General features: G+C 33.8%; 1 protein-coding gene across 1 annotated transcript in view; it reads right to left on the bottom strand.

Annotated features, from left to right (window-relative positions):
* LOC118187858 (uncharacterized) overlaps nucleotides 1-15,612 on the bottom strand; it is an 82,136-nt gene that overhangs the window by 9,127 nt on the left and 57,397 nt on the right. Inside the window, exon 9 of the mRNA XM_035358141.2 lies at nucleotides 8,989-9,167. Coding sequence (XP_035214032.1) covers nucleotides 8,989-9,167 — 179 coding nt within the window. The remainder of the gene's footprint in view (nucleotides 1-8,988; nucleotides 9,168-15,612) is intronic.

Genomic DNA, 15,612 nt, shown 5'->3' with positions numbered 1-15,612 from the left:
ATAATGCATGAGCTGGATGTTGTCTTGAGAAATGTCAATCCAAAGATCCCCGGGGCCTGATAACATAAATGGCCAAATGCTTTTGCATCTGTACCCTAATGGTAAACTTAGACTGTTGGATATCTTTAAACAGTCATGGAGGAGGGGTCGTCTACTACTTAATTGGAAAACAGCTATCGTTAATCCAATTAGGAAGACAGATAAAGTTCCTAGCTCACTTGATAGTTACCGATCTGTCTCCTTGACCTGTATTCCATGTAAAATTATGGTAAAGATATTGCTAAATAAACTGAATTACTATCTTCAGTCAAATAACCTGCTTTCAAAGGAACAATACGGTTACAGGAAAGGACATTGTACCATTGATCAAATATTTGCCAGAGTATTAGAAACGCCCATAATTTAAGGCCTACTATTCATATAGTGGCTGTCTTCCTGGACTTACCAAGGATGATATGATATAGGCATAATAAAGATAGATAGGGTAGGGTATGATAAACTTATTGTTAATATTTTTGATATTAACAATAAGTTTATAGGGTATGGCATAATAAACTTATTGTTAATATTTTTGATGATTATGGTGTGAGAGGCAATGCTTTACCCTGGATTTCTAATTTTCTGAAAGCCAGAACAATCAGGGTTAATTTAATAAGACCCTATCTGAAGACTTCAGACTTAGTCAGGGTTTACCCCAAGGCTCAGTCATGAGCCCTTTAATTTTCCCCCTTTTCTTTGCTGGAATCAAAAAGGTGATATCTATATGAGAAGTTAAGTTGGCATTTTTGCCGACGATGCTGCCCTCTGGCACTCTAGCTCTGTTATCAAAAGCATTGAAGCTAACATTAACTTCACTCTTAAAGATGTGAGTGCTTTCACTGATGTGCACAAGTTGACTTTCAGTACTTCCAAATCTGTGAATAGTTTTTATACTACTATTAACCCTTTTGCCGTCCACTCCTGTCCGCGAAAATTCCCCCAGCGGCCGTCTGTTTTTCGTAACGTTGTTTTCTCTGTACATCATAACTTTCCATACATGATTTTTGTAGTGGATGAATGCCAATGAATACTAAGTAAAATTATAAGGAAATAAAGCATAATGGAAAAATAATAATATCTCTGCTTATTTCGAACAGCAGGACAATTTGATAACATCTGACCCAGGCGGTGCACTCCTCCCATTTTGTTGTTGTAATCTTTTACAATTATTGTTTTTTTTTTTTTTTTTTTTTTTTACAGTTCTTTTCCGTGTTCCAACATCAATCATCGAGTTATTATGGACTGTACTCATCAAACATATATCCTTATTGTCATTCCAATTCACAACCTCATTTCTTATCTTTTTCTGCTAAGTAGACATTGAAGCCATCTCTCACTGTCTTGTATCTTATATAAAATGGCACGAATATTCATAAAACCCAGGGCAAATTCAATTAGAAATAGAATGCCTGACTAGTGCTGCCCTCTAAAAGGTATTAGAACAAACAAAAATAATAACTCAAACAAGTAAACATTTAGAAAGCATTTTAAAACGTTTAACAGTTTTACAATGTAGAAGAATGCTTGAAGCGCGTTACGGCCGTCCTGCGGAAGTTTCACTTGAACACGCTAGACGCGTTCCGGACGATGAAGAGGTTAATAGACACAAGTATAATTATAAACTTACTATTGTCAAACCTTATGAAAAGAATGCTAAGTACTTGGACCATACAACGGATGAAGAGATTCTTAGCAATAGGCACATCCACACTCTGGAGGGAAGTTGCAGGAAAAGGCTAAATCTAGTAAAATACATTTCTGGGCAAAACTGGGGAGCAGATGCCCCAAATCTTAATATAATTTATACTTCCCTTATTAGATCCATCTTGGAATATGGCTGCCCTATTTATTCCTGTGCTTCAGATTCTAATCTCAGTAAGCTGGAAAGAGTTCAAAGTCAGTGCGGAAAAAATAATTTCCTCCAGCCACTGAGTACTAGAAGAAAATCATGTCTTGTTAAATATTATAATAAGCTTTTTTATGATGACCAGAATAAAATATCTTCCTATCTAGAGAATTGGGTCAATAACCAAAGACTGAAGAGAAGCAGTCAGTTTTCTCAAGCAGCTTTGTAAAGTTTTGTTAATTTGCTCTCCCATTGTTGGATTGAAAGTCATTCTCGGAGGTCATGCTTTAACCCTGTCTATGACTTTAATGGCATCCATTTTTACACTGAACTTTTGAACCAAGTTCATAAAAATGCTGACAACCCTGAATTCACGTGAAAGATTTCTCTGGACACTTTCAATCATATAGCTAAAGATGCTCCTCAAACATATACAGATGGCAGAAAAAGTGATCATGGCCATTTTGATTTAGTGGTACCTTCATCAGGACTTCTACTTCTACTTCGAATTAAAAATAAAAATTCTTGGTCTGTGTTCAGATCTGAGCTCATCGCTATCGAAAGAGGCCTCAGCTATGTGGAGAATAATGTTGAACCTGATTTTGTGAATATATGAATTTAACTGACAGCTGATCATCAGTTTAACATCCAAATGATTGGACAGAGGTTGGGGACAGGGCTGGCATATCTATCCTGAACTTACTTTCTAGGCTTTCAGTTAACTCTGAGGTGCATGTGCATTAGATTCCCTCCCATGTGGCCATTAGTGGCAATAAGACCGCACACTGCCTGGCAAAGACTGCTGCTTTACAGACTTCTTAGATAAGCTTTGCACCTACAGTGAGATGTTTTCCGAGTTAAGAAATAACTTAAGGATCTCTGGAGTTTTCCTCCAGTAAATGACTGGTACTCGAGTGTTCACCCTGGTACAGCCCTAATTTTGGGGGTCACAGAAGGCAGCATAGTTTTACCAGTGGCCACAGAGTTGCATATCACGTTTTACCAGTGGACTTTGGAAGAGTCTCTCCTATGAAAAAGGGCAAAAAGTTTTTTGCACCAAGTATAATGCTGCTCATGTATCACCTGATAATATTTTATTTTGTCTTGATTTTACCTTGGACGAGGTTCCTTTTCTCTTTTTAGAGGTATTTGGACTCATGGAATTGGTCAAAAAATGTTGGAGCACTTCAGAGATGAGGAAACAACAACACAAAACAATTGAGCCGAAAGTATGCACTGAAACTACTAAAAAGTCAGTAATCAGTATACTTGCTTTCTGATACATCTACAAGTCTTGAATGTGAAAATGTGGAACATGTTGTATTAACTTATTAAAACACGATGAATAGATTCTAATGGGCAATGAATATATTTCTATTTGATGAGGGCCATATAACATTAGATTTTATATTTAGGAAGCTTTTGCATACCACTTACATCAAAATTGTTCTCATAAAATTTTTTACCTGATACTGAGAATTTATTTTGCTTTGGAAGTAAGCACATAGGTAGCATCAATGTTCAAGAAAAAGTTTTACCTACCAATTTTGAACATTGATGGAAATCTGCCTTTATACATATCTGCATCACATTTTAAGTTACAAAAATACTTTTCATATCTAAAAATATCTTACACTAGTTTCTTAGTTAGCTATTGTAAATACAGTAAAATATTTTGATAATTTTCCATTATTTTCTTAGATTACGTGAATGCATTTCATAGTATTACATAAAGATATATTTTCAGGCCACGGATGTCTGAAGTGAGCACTATTGATTCAAGTTGCTGAGGCATTTCTGGTAGCAAAAAGTATTCAAGTTGTGATTGGTAGTTAGCTGGTTATTATTAATGCAGAATTACCATTGTGCAATTCCTTTAAAACTAGTCAGTTTTATATATCTTACACTGTCAACTAAAATGATATAAATTAGGATTTGTAAATTAACTGTACAAAAAAGTATGAATAAATTATAATTTAAATGGAATATTTAATGGAAAAGGGACAAAAATTTTCCTCCATGTAATTTTACTTAGTTTGGGTTAAATTTACAAGGAAAAATGAAATGATTGTTTAGATAAGTAAATTTGGTCTGCCCGCTTTCCATATAAAAATAAACAAATAAAAGTAAAGAACAACAGTGTGCTAATAGTACATCAGGGTTCGTACACATTTCTGCACACGAAAATTAAGTACTTTTAAGGACCATTAATGAAAAAAATTAAGGACCTATGAGCAAATGGAAACTGAATAAATTCAATTAAAAATATTATTCTATAAATATTTCACTTTTGTAATACCATCCCAAAAATAAAATAGATCCCTAAGTAGTATGCATTATTACTAGAATTAACTAACATAATTATTAATAGGTTTGAGAATAAAATAAATTTCATGCAGTTTATCAAATAGCATTAAATATTTTACACTTATAATAGTTGGACATATTTAAAAGAAGATAAGTGACATTTACGTTTTACTAATAGTTAGCTTTACGTTTTTTTTTTTTTTTCTTTAATGTCTCATTTTGTCACATACTTGGTCAGTATAGAGGTTTAAAAATAGTAGGGAGATTTTATGTCAAATGGCATAGGTTAAAATGAGAAGTGAGATCATAATCAGCATGATTCATAACAAAAGACTGAATGTTGTCTATAGAGAGACCTGCTGATTGGAACAAACCTGAAAGGCCTGATGTAGGCACAATTGGTAAGTGTTGAAAAGTTAGTCAAGCTCTGCTTAATGCAGTTAATTTCATAGCTTTATGTAGAGTTCTAGGGGTTGTAACCCAGTTAATATACGTACTTTAAGGTTCCAATAAGCCATTAAAGTGCCAGAGGTGATAAGTTGTTTTATATATAAGTCTCAGTAGATGCAAAGAATAAGTTTTACTTGATGGTGTTGATGGTTACTTGATGGGTTCTCCACACAAAGGATTTGGCGACTGGATTCCCTAAAAACCCCAGTCGCCGTTTAAAAGGGGGAGTATATAAGGTATTTCTCCCACCTTCTTGGTGACCCTTTGTGGTGTAGTGGTTTGCACACTGCTAGCAGTATTCCAGAGGTTCGCGTTTAGATTCCCGGCGAAGACGTTGTTAATTTTCTATCGTTCCTGCTTTCAAAAATACTTAATGTCTCTACAAGGCCTTCCCAAACATTTTGGTTAGTTTATATCGATTTTCTTCTCTTTAATTATCGATCTTTTCTGACAATAATTAGAAATTTGTTTCTATGCAAACCAATGTTCTCGCTAGTTTCTGTGTGCTTTATCTCCTAACTTGTCAACCTCTCCACAATGTACCTATGAAGGTTTACTTCATCTGGTTAAAGTTAAATAGTCCCACCCCCGACAGACGTGAAGCAAATTATCACTGTATCTGAAAGTAACTACAATATCAGACAAGGAACTTAGAACATAAAGGCACAAAGTCAATTACAGCTCACGGTGACATAATTAAACAAGAACAGTCAAATTCAAACTAAAAATGTGGACTAGTGGTCAAAGATAATACAATTTAATTTTAATTTAATCTGGCTCAGTAACTCATCATATGAGGAAACAGAAATGGAAAGTTATAGTAAAGGCTGAAATGATAAACAATTGGGTAATTTACATAATAATAACTGCACATATATTTGAAGAATAATTTTCTTTGTGTATTCGGTTTCTTTTTTCAACGTGTTTCCTTTTAATTTAAGAATTTTTGGATTTAATTAAGGATTTGTATTATTCTAAAAAACACTAAATGCATTTAGAATGTATAGAAAAAGAGGCTAATTTTATTTCTTTAGTAATATGAAATATATATGGTAAAGGCCGGTTACAGAGGAGGTGTGGCAGAATTTTTAGAATTTAGTGATACACAGAACAACAAAATCTAGAAATGGCAAAACTTTTAGAATTTAGAGCAGGCATTGGAAGCAGAATTTAGATAGGCACTAGGCAGCAGAATTTAGGATACACAGAGATTGTATCAGGTGGGAAAATGCATAGCACCAGCTCTGTGTATGATGCATTTAGACACATTAGATGAATCTTTTAAATTGTAAGTTTTCAATTTTTTTATTAATAAAAAAATCTCTTTCTATAATGCCTGCCAAAGTGATAAGATTAGAAGCATTTTTGATATTTTCCAAGCTTTTGTCTAGTGAAAAGTAGAGAAAATAAAGGGAAGATAAACATGTTAAGAAAAAAGATTCTGGTATCAGAAGTAAAACATTTAAATATTATGTTTCCATTGTTCTTCCAGACGTTCTCCAAAAAGTAAGAAATTCATCACAAACTTTCTGTAAAATGTATCTATTACATGTTGATACCATGGAGACATTTTTCATTTTGTCACATATTTCTTGAATCTTCTAGTATCGTGGGTCTATAAATCTTGGCTTCAAATCCTTTTAAACTTTCCATGCTGCAATGTCAAAAATACTAAAGAAAAATTATCCCAACGAATTCTGTAACAGCAAAAAGCCAGAAATAGTTTGAAAAAAAAAAAAAAAAAAAAAGGGGGGGGGGAAGGAAAAAGTGTAAAATTAATTTTATAGAGAAAACTAATGCATATTCTGAGAATTTTGAATAATCTGAGACAATTACATGGGAAAAACGCTTACTATGAAAAAATTAAAAAGAAGACATTTTAATTAATTACATAGCTAATTTTGCTTTTACTAAGAGTGGTTTCGTAAATTATCCTTTATAGCTATATAACTTGTTTATTTTTCAGATTTAAAATATTGTATAGTAAGATGCCAAAATGAAACTTTATAATGACAGCGCAAAATAAAAATGTTTTATTTTAATGTTATTTTTTAAATATAATTCTAATATATTACCATTACTTTAATGAAATTTATCAATGTTATGATGTTTTAAAAAAATCGCCGAAAAATTCTCAATAGAAACTGATCTTAAAATCGCCAAAATGTTGACAAGTTGTCAAATTTAGAACCATTTAATAAAAGAATTCATAACCCCAAAAGCAAAAAGTTGTTTATGAGCTCTTTATTAGAAAAAATGAATTTCGAAATGCTTATGTTTCACTTCTTGCTTAGAAACTCGAGTATCCCATCATTTATATTAGAAATAGAAACAAATTATAACCCATGAACCCATTCAAAAGATAACCATATATACATCAGTGAATTGCCAAAAATATTCCTCCAAAATGCTAATTCACACTCAAAATAGCAGTCGTAAAAACAGAGAGAAATTTCAGATGATTAAAATTGAGGATCTTCTACTGATTTTGGCCAAAATTAAGGATTTTTAAGGATCAAAAATGGATTTCAAAAAATTTAAGGACTTTTAAGGACCGTACGAACCTGTACATCAACCAATTTACACTCAAATATTAAAGTTCCAGCCAGATATCATCTATCACATCTCTTACAATAATGAAGTCAAGCAAGCAAAGCACTAAATTAATTAATTGTAACAAATCAGTACATTACATATTTTTTAGACTTGGATTAACCATTAAGCAAAATAAGTATCTGCTTATGGTATTAAGTTAAGGGGGCACCATGAAAATTTCCCAATGCTGGTTTTACCATTATTGATGCAGCTAAACAAATACCAAGTGAGAAAGAAGGGGAGAAAAGAGGCACTACACTGTAAATGAAAATGGAGGCACCAAACTTCTTTAAAGGCTTAGAACCTCTAAAAGTCTTAATTCAGCCAAGGAATTTTTTAAATACAATGTACGTCCAGAAAGTAAGTTCCATTTGGTAATAAAAGTAAATTGTGTACAGCTACAGAAAATTTATTGCACAAAATTCAACAACTCTTAAACTACTTTTCCACATAACTACCGAAATATTGCAGACATTTGTCATAGCGTGGCACAAGTTTTTGTATACCTTCTTCATAGAAATTTGCCGCCTGTGTCTTCAACCAGTTGGAAACAGTTTCTTTCAGCTTGTCGTCATTGTTGAAGTGTTGACTGCCAAGGAAAGACTTAAGATGTAAGAACAGATGAAAGTCGCTAGGAGCGAGGTCAGGGCTGTACGGAGGATGGTCAAACACGTCCCAGCCAAATCCCTGTAGGAGGTGTTTCGTCACATTTGCAGTGTGTGGTCGTGCGTTGTCGTGAAGAAAAACAATACCTTTTGACAGCAATCCTCGGCACTTATTCTGTATTGCGCGGCGCAATTTCCGAAGTGTCTCGCAATAAGCATCTGCTCTGATTGTTTGACCACGCGGTAAGAAATCAATGAGTAAGATGCCTTTCAAGTCCCAGAACACTGTGCACATCATTTTTCGAGGTGTCAAGATTTGCTTCGGCTTAACCTTTGCTGGGGATGAAGTGTGCCCCCATTCCATTGATTGCCGCTTACTTTCAGGGGTGTCGTAAGAAACCCAAGTTTCATCTCCTGTGACCATCTGTGTCAGAAATTCTTCGCCGCTTTCAGTATAACGGGTCAAAAACTGAAGTGCACTACCCATCCGTTTTGTTTTGTGTTGCTCAGTAAGAATCTTTGGTACCCAATGTGAGCAAAGTTTACGAAATTTCAGTTTTTCGGTAACAATTTCATGCATTAGTGATCGTGAAATTTGGGGAAATTCCATAGCGTGAGCACTAAGTGTAAACCTTCGGTTTCCATGGATCTTGTCATCAATCGCGTGAACCAGTTCTTCTGTAACCAAAGATGGACGCCCACTTCATTCTTCATCGTGCACATCACTACGTCTGTCATTGAACTTTCGAACTCATCTTCTCACCATTGAATCAATCATCGCTTTTGGTCCGTAAACATCGCAAATTTGCCGATAAATTTCACTAGGTTTCACTTTCCTCGCATTCAGAAAACGAATCACAGATCTGATTTCACAAGCGGCGGGATTTTCAATCAACACCGACATTGTAAACAAGCACAACAAAGCGTACGTGCTCCAAATGGCGCACGTTTCTTCTTCTTGATACAGAGCGTCTACTGCGCATGTGCGGAACTGCGATCGCAGAGCTGCAGCGGAGATAAATTGAAACAGAACTTACTTTCTGGACGTGCCTCGTATTTGAAAAGCATTCATTCCTTATTTTTCACTAAGTAACTAGATTACCACATGACTGTAAATAGTATACATTGGAGTTAAAGAAAACTTACTTCTGTGACTTTCTTTAAAGATTTTATATCCTCCCAAAACTGTATCTGTAAGCATGCTTCAATAATAACATGAAGAGCAGATGCTTTAATTGGACCATCATGATTTCCTTCAATAGCTATATCCCAAATAATGCTTAATATTTCAAATTTGCGAAGAATCTCAGTCCACTGCTGACTGCCTTTGAAGCATGTTTTAAAAGAGAATAAACTTTATTTTACATAATACATATTTACTAGTTTCAAAAGCTGTTGAATATAACACATGCTCTATATAAAATCTCAAAATCACACTCAAACTCAAATTTAAGTAGATAATATACTCATTATTTATTAATGATTAATGCTCTTACATTATGTTGATATAAGAAAAGCAAAAACTTGACGAAAAAAGAATTTAAATCAACAACCTTACAGAACAAAAATATAGAAGCAGTGCAAAAACTAATATGCGTAATTAGCTCAAAAATAATTATTTACACCTGTTTGTTATTTTTCTACACTCCTTAAATTTAATATACATGAAGTTCACCCTATTTTTACAGATGAAATTCAATATTAATGAGTTATTTACATGATGACAAATACAGTCAAAAGTCGTTAATCCGGACTCGTTGGGACTTCGGCGATTCCGGATTATAGATCATCAGTTTAAATCTCGTAAGATGGCATGCAGAAATTCTAAAATTAAAAATATGAAACCGTAATTTATGAAATAAAGAACAGTTATGATCTAAAGGGTATCAAAATTTGCAAAAAGAAAAAGCTTAATATTTATTTGTTTACTTAAATAAACATTTCTTTCAATGTAAGTTGTTTAAGTTTTGCTTCGTTTCATGTGATAATACTTTCTCTTTAATTCTATTAAACAGACATAATTTCTTGTTCAGTTACAAAGTTCCGCTGTTCAAGTCCTATAATTGCTGTGTCAAGAACACCGACTAATTTGTCAATCGAATTTTTTTCGTTTTCAATAACCTCTGTCACTTTTCTTCGCTATCGGAAGCGAATTATAATGACGAGGAACTTGTTTTAAATCATATCAAAGACGGAGCATATCGAGATGAAATACTACATTTGGTAAGGAATTATAAGCCAAATAAAATAAAAACATCTGCGCTGAAGATAAGGATAGTGCTGACAGATCAACTTCCAATTCATTACGCTCCCGCCGCGGCGTTCCCCCCGCCGAGCAGCGTGAAATTGATAAACAGATTTCGGATTTCAAAACATACTTTCGCTTTAGATCCTTTACATATTAACAAATATATATCGGAAATTCTATTTGATATAATCGAAAGTTTAAGCTTACTTTTATAAAATTGCTCTTACAGTCTGCAAAAAATAATAAGCCGGATCCAATTCGAAAATTAAGGAACAACGCAATCATCAACATTAACTGAAATAGATAATTAGATAATTTTAGCTTATATGTCCATTATACATAAAACGCGCACGCGAAAACGTATTCTGCACTTGCGCACACTCATATGCGCAGTCGTAAAAGGTCTTACGCGCACGCGTAAACGCCTATGCGCATGTGTCAACGCGGCGCATGTGCAGAAAGTTTTTAGTTTTGAGGTCCGGATTATAGATCATTCCGAATTATGGGTGCCCGAATTAACGACTTTTGACTGTATTATATAAATACTAAGAACTAACACACTCACACTTAGCCTGAAATCTCATAATTTGTTGACTACAAATAATAACTACAACTTTCAGATACACATTGTCAATTTAATATGATTAGAGCATTGTCAAAAATCAAAATAAAATTTTTACATATATTAACAATAAACTACAATAAAACATATATGTAATTATCTAAACAAATATTTTGCAAAAGTTGGAGAATTAATGATTTTTGCTTAAGAACTGAGAAGATGCTGAATAATGAGGGAAGAAAATCAGAGTGCATTATTTAGAACTACTACACATTAATTAAAATTTTTGATTTAATATTAATATATATTTTGATCAATTTTTCAGGCTTTTAATAAATGTACTTCTGATAGTTACAAAAGTAAAATAAAATACTTTTGAGTAATTACTTTAAACTTTAGAGAATAAAATACTTTAAACTTTAGAGCCCAGTCCTTTTCCTTTCATACTGGTTTTCTGTTTGATATGACATTTCACAGAAATTTACAATGCACATATTTTATGAGAAGAGCCATCATATTTAGAAGAATTATCCATATGAAATTTGAGTAAAAATTTACTTCTTTCAGTCGGATTCATTCAAGGTATACTGAGAGATAATAAAAATGTGTACTAGTGGGGCACAATGATTTTCAACAAAGAATGACATCAAACAGCAATGCAGGTTTATCATTGGGTGCTTGGGGCGGGCGCCCGGATAGGCGGGATCCAATCATTTTTTTTATAAGAATACTGTTTTGTTTTTTACTTTTATACATATTTTTACAATAAAAATTAAACATTAAAATTTTGCTTCATTTGTTAGCAAATCCAAAAGCCCTCCTTGGATCAGCCAGTGCCAAGGGGGGCTCTTAGATCTTTTGAGCCCAGGGCCCAAAATGAGCTTAACCCAGCACTGTCAAACAGGCTCAGCAAGTGTTTTAAGAAAAAAATAAAAGGAGGTAAAAATTGTATTAAAAGGTTCAAATGAATACTATCTAATCTTCTCTTATCAGCAAAACCATGTAAAAAATATTCCTTACAGGTGGTATGAAATTTCCCACAGTTATTAATTTTTCAATTATATAGTACAGCTATTATCAGTGTTATAATGTTTGTGTTGCTAGAAGGTTTTATTGTAAGAAAGGTTTTTTGTTACCTTCCTGCAGGTATCACATGATACAGATCATAGAATTAAAAGAAAATTTTTCAGCAAAAATTCAACATCAACACAAAATTATACGAATTTCTTAATTTCTGGAATTTTTATGCATAAGCAGATAAATTAACGGACAGTGTGTACTGAAAAGCTATTAGTAAAAACTTTCAGCATATATACATTTTTAAATATATAGCAAATTTTCTTGTGGTAGCCACCTGAGAAGCGACCAATATTTCTAAGAACATAAATAAAGAAGAGTATTAGATATGATTTTCTAAAATGAGACCACCTTCACAAAAGATCAAACTCCTCTGGAATCATAGGGGGTCATCTTAGAGAAGGTTCACTATAATTACAAAATTAAGGAAAACTATATACATGCCATGTGTGTATATCATAATCAAGTACTTGCTATTCCCATCCTCTTGTTTGAATTATCTTTTTTCCCTAACTCTTTTTTTCTCATTTATTAAAACAGATATTTTCATAAGTGGAAATTCAGATACTGCCCAAGTGATAAACTAAAGAATTGCCGTGGGAAGCAAAAGCTCTGGCTACACACTGCCAATGACAAGAACAAAGTTGGAATATAAAAACAAAATTGGAACTAGTGGCTCTCCTGGAAAAATGCAAGGAAGGATAATTTCATCCAGTAATGATCACCAGTAAAGCCTCTGTCAAAAATGTGGAGCTCCGTCCATCACAATGCTTTCCCATATAAGCATGCCGGGACCAACTTAATAGTCTCTTTCCCTGATGTTAGTGGGATAAAAGCTTGATCCTACCTCTTTCCACATTATATGGGGCCGAGATTCATTTGTCAGACTGAAATGACTCTCACTGATAAAGAAGTGTTCTTTACACCACCAAAAACGGTGCCCCTGATGAGGTGCTGTCAAGGGTATACAGCATTCAGGATAGTGGGTGAATAGGTCACCTTCATGAAGTCATCTGGCCAAGTAAACAGAGACAACTGTCATCTTGTTGCTTGTACAACTGTTAAGCAATGCTGCTTGTTGTCTGGTTTCGATCTCTTTTCACCTACAAGACAATATATCAGCCATCAGTCATTGTTGTTTTCCTTCGCTGACCACGCCCAACCTTTCTTACAGCTGTACCTGCCATTTGGAAGGCTTTTTATTCTAAGCACATGAAACAACAATTTTTATTGAATCCGAACTATGGGCGACACACATCAAACTATGCCCCTCCTCAAGACTGCCAATCATTGTACAATGCGTAAAGGCCTCCTGATGTCGTCTTGTAGCCATACAATCTCACTTTCAGTTGCAGAAGAATGCTTGGAAACGTGCCTTTCTTACTTACTCTTAAGTTGCCTTACACTGCACGAACTGACTCCTTATGTTATATGTGCCCTGATGTATCCTTTGATATCATGGTGCTGTTATCAGCATACACATGCTCTTTTCTATTTAGCTTTTCACTGTACTGATTGCAATAAGTCTTTTTCAGCTCTGTTCACATCATGTTGAAAAATGAATTTGTTGCTTAAGTTTGGCACACTAGTATAGTTCAAAATTTGTACACCTTCTCTAAGATGACCACCTATGATTCCAGAGGAGTTTGATCTTTTGTGAAGGTGGTCTCATTTTAGAAAATCATATCTAATACTCTTCTTTATGAACTGATGCTGAATTTCTGCAGTGCTCTGATATCACTGGGGAACAATTTGTAACACAGTTTCTGTTGAATTTGATTTTTGAGCTGTTTTAGAATTAAATAAATATGCTGGTATTTCATGGGAAATACTCCTACTGGCTGACATAAACCCTGATGTGGATGAAGGGAAGATGTTTTAAATTTCCATTTGGTATACCTATGATTTAGCAAGAGCGCAAAGCTCACTCAAGTGATTGTTACTTTTATGTAGTGAGAAACATCAGGAAATAACAAGGTAAACAAATGTAAAATACAATATTCTAGTTTACTATCAGCTACATGCCCAGTGGTTCACTTAGCTGATTTCCCAGTACCAGTTTTAAAAAAATTACCTTCTTTGGAAATAAAAGAATACAATTCTGATGATTATCGAACTGACTCCCAACGAGGAAAATTTTGAAATTGAAGATGATGCCATTTATACGAAATTTGACCAGCCTGAGCTGAATGATTTAGAACTATCCAAAAAAGCTTCAGAGCTGTTAGCATTAAGATTGCATGAAAAAAAAAAAAAAAAAAAAAAAAAAAAAAACCTAAGAAGACACTATACCTACTTTCGATCAACAGAAAGGTCATATCTGCAATACTTTCAAAGTGATGATGGCTTTGTGCATTGCCACAATGAACATGGTTTAATGGAAGAGTTGGGAATTTCACCCTATAATGCAAATTAACCGTTCATCGATAGCTCAAAGCGGAGCATGTAGTTTGTCCTCCTCAACAAGGAAGATTTACTTGGTACAATCCCAATAGGCCCTTCAATTGCGCAAAGAATATGAACACGTACAGAAAGTCATCAATTTGTTGCAATATCATATGCACTAATGGATTAACTGCGTTGACTTTAAAATGGTCTGCTTCCGCCTTAGTCAGCAACTTGGATATACAACGTATTCCTGTTTTTTGTGTATGTACGACAGCAGAGCTTGTGAGAAGCATTGGGTGAGATCGAATTGGCCACGAAGATCTGACATGAAACCTGATGATCCAAACATTTTACATGAGATTTGTCAACAGAAAGAACATTATACAGTACAAAGTCAGAAATCCGGAGTCGTCAGGACTTCGGCAATTCTGGATTTGGGATTTTTCTGGATGTTAGATCATCAGTTTAAATCTAGTAAGATGGCATGTAGAAATTATAAAATTAAAAATATGAAATCATGATTTATGAAATAACGAATTATTTATGATCTAAAGGGTATCTAAGTTTACAAAATAAAAGCTTCATATTTATTTGCTTATTAAAAATTTATTTCAATGCAAGTTGTTTAAGTTGCTTCGATTTTGTGATAATACTTTCTTTTTAATTCTGTAGACAGACATAATTTTTTGTTCAGTTACATTGTTGAAGTCTTTTAACTGCTGTTTCGAGAATTCCGACTAACTTGTCAATCTAAATTTTCTCGTTTTCAGTAACTTCTCTGTCACTTTCTTCACTAACGGTAGAGGTATTTTATGGATCTAGAACCATACTACAAATTTCACCATTCATTAATTGATTGATGATTGAGAAGCATTGTCATCACAAAGAAAAACTTCTTTTATATCATCGTTATTTATTACCGCTTCTCCACATTTCTTTATAAAATTCATTAATTGGAAAATTTCACCTTTTTTTGGCGATATCTGAAAACTTTTAAAATTAGCGGCTATCATCATCAAATTTAGCTATCCTTCACTATATATATTTGGCAATACATCATGAGTTTGGCGACTAACGACAAGTTGTTCCGTTAAATTTTATCTCACACTGAGACAATTAAGCCTGAATTGTATTAGTTTAGTTACTTATTTTACTTATGTCTATTTCTTGCACATGCTTAAGGCTTATCAGAGTTCTGAATAAATAAATTCTCACATATACTTAAGCCTTATTGAGGGCCAGCACAAGTTGCCATATTTTAATAAACATGCGGTGATGAAAGGAAAGTATAATAAATAATGATTTGCCAGGTTGGCGTCAGATCAACGATGTATCTATGTGGAATTTTTCGGTTTGAGATACGTGTCAAGCGGATACGCAGCAACAGAGCCAACTTACTGATTGTAAAAATTTATGCTAAAATGATTGTTTCTTCAATAACAAGGTATTTTATTTAGTGTTGAAGTGAAATTAATAATCGGGACTCTCCAGATGT

The sequence above is a fragment of the Stegodyphus dumicola genome, chromosome 3 (assembly GCF_044657685.1).
Source record: "Stegodyphus dumicola isolate Sdum_Otavi_A_Nest chromosome 3, ASM4465768v1".
Lineage (NCBI taxonomy): Eukaryota > Metazoa > Arthropoda > Arachnida > Araneae > Eresidae > Stegodyphus > Stegodyphus dumicola.
This window is presented reverse-complemented; position numbering and strand designations above follow the sequence as displayed.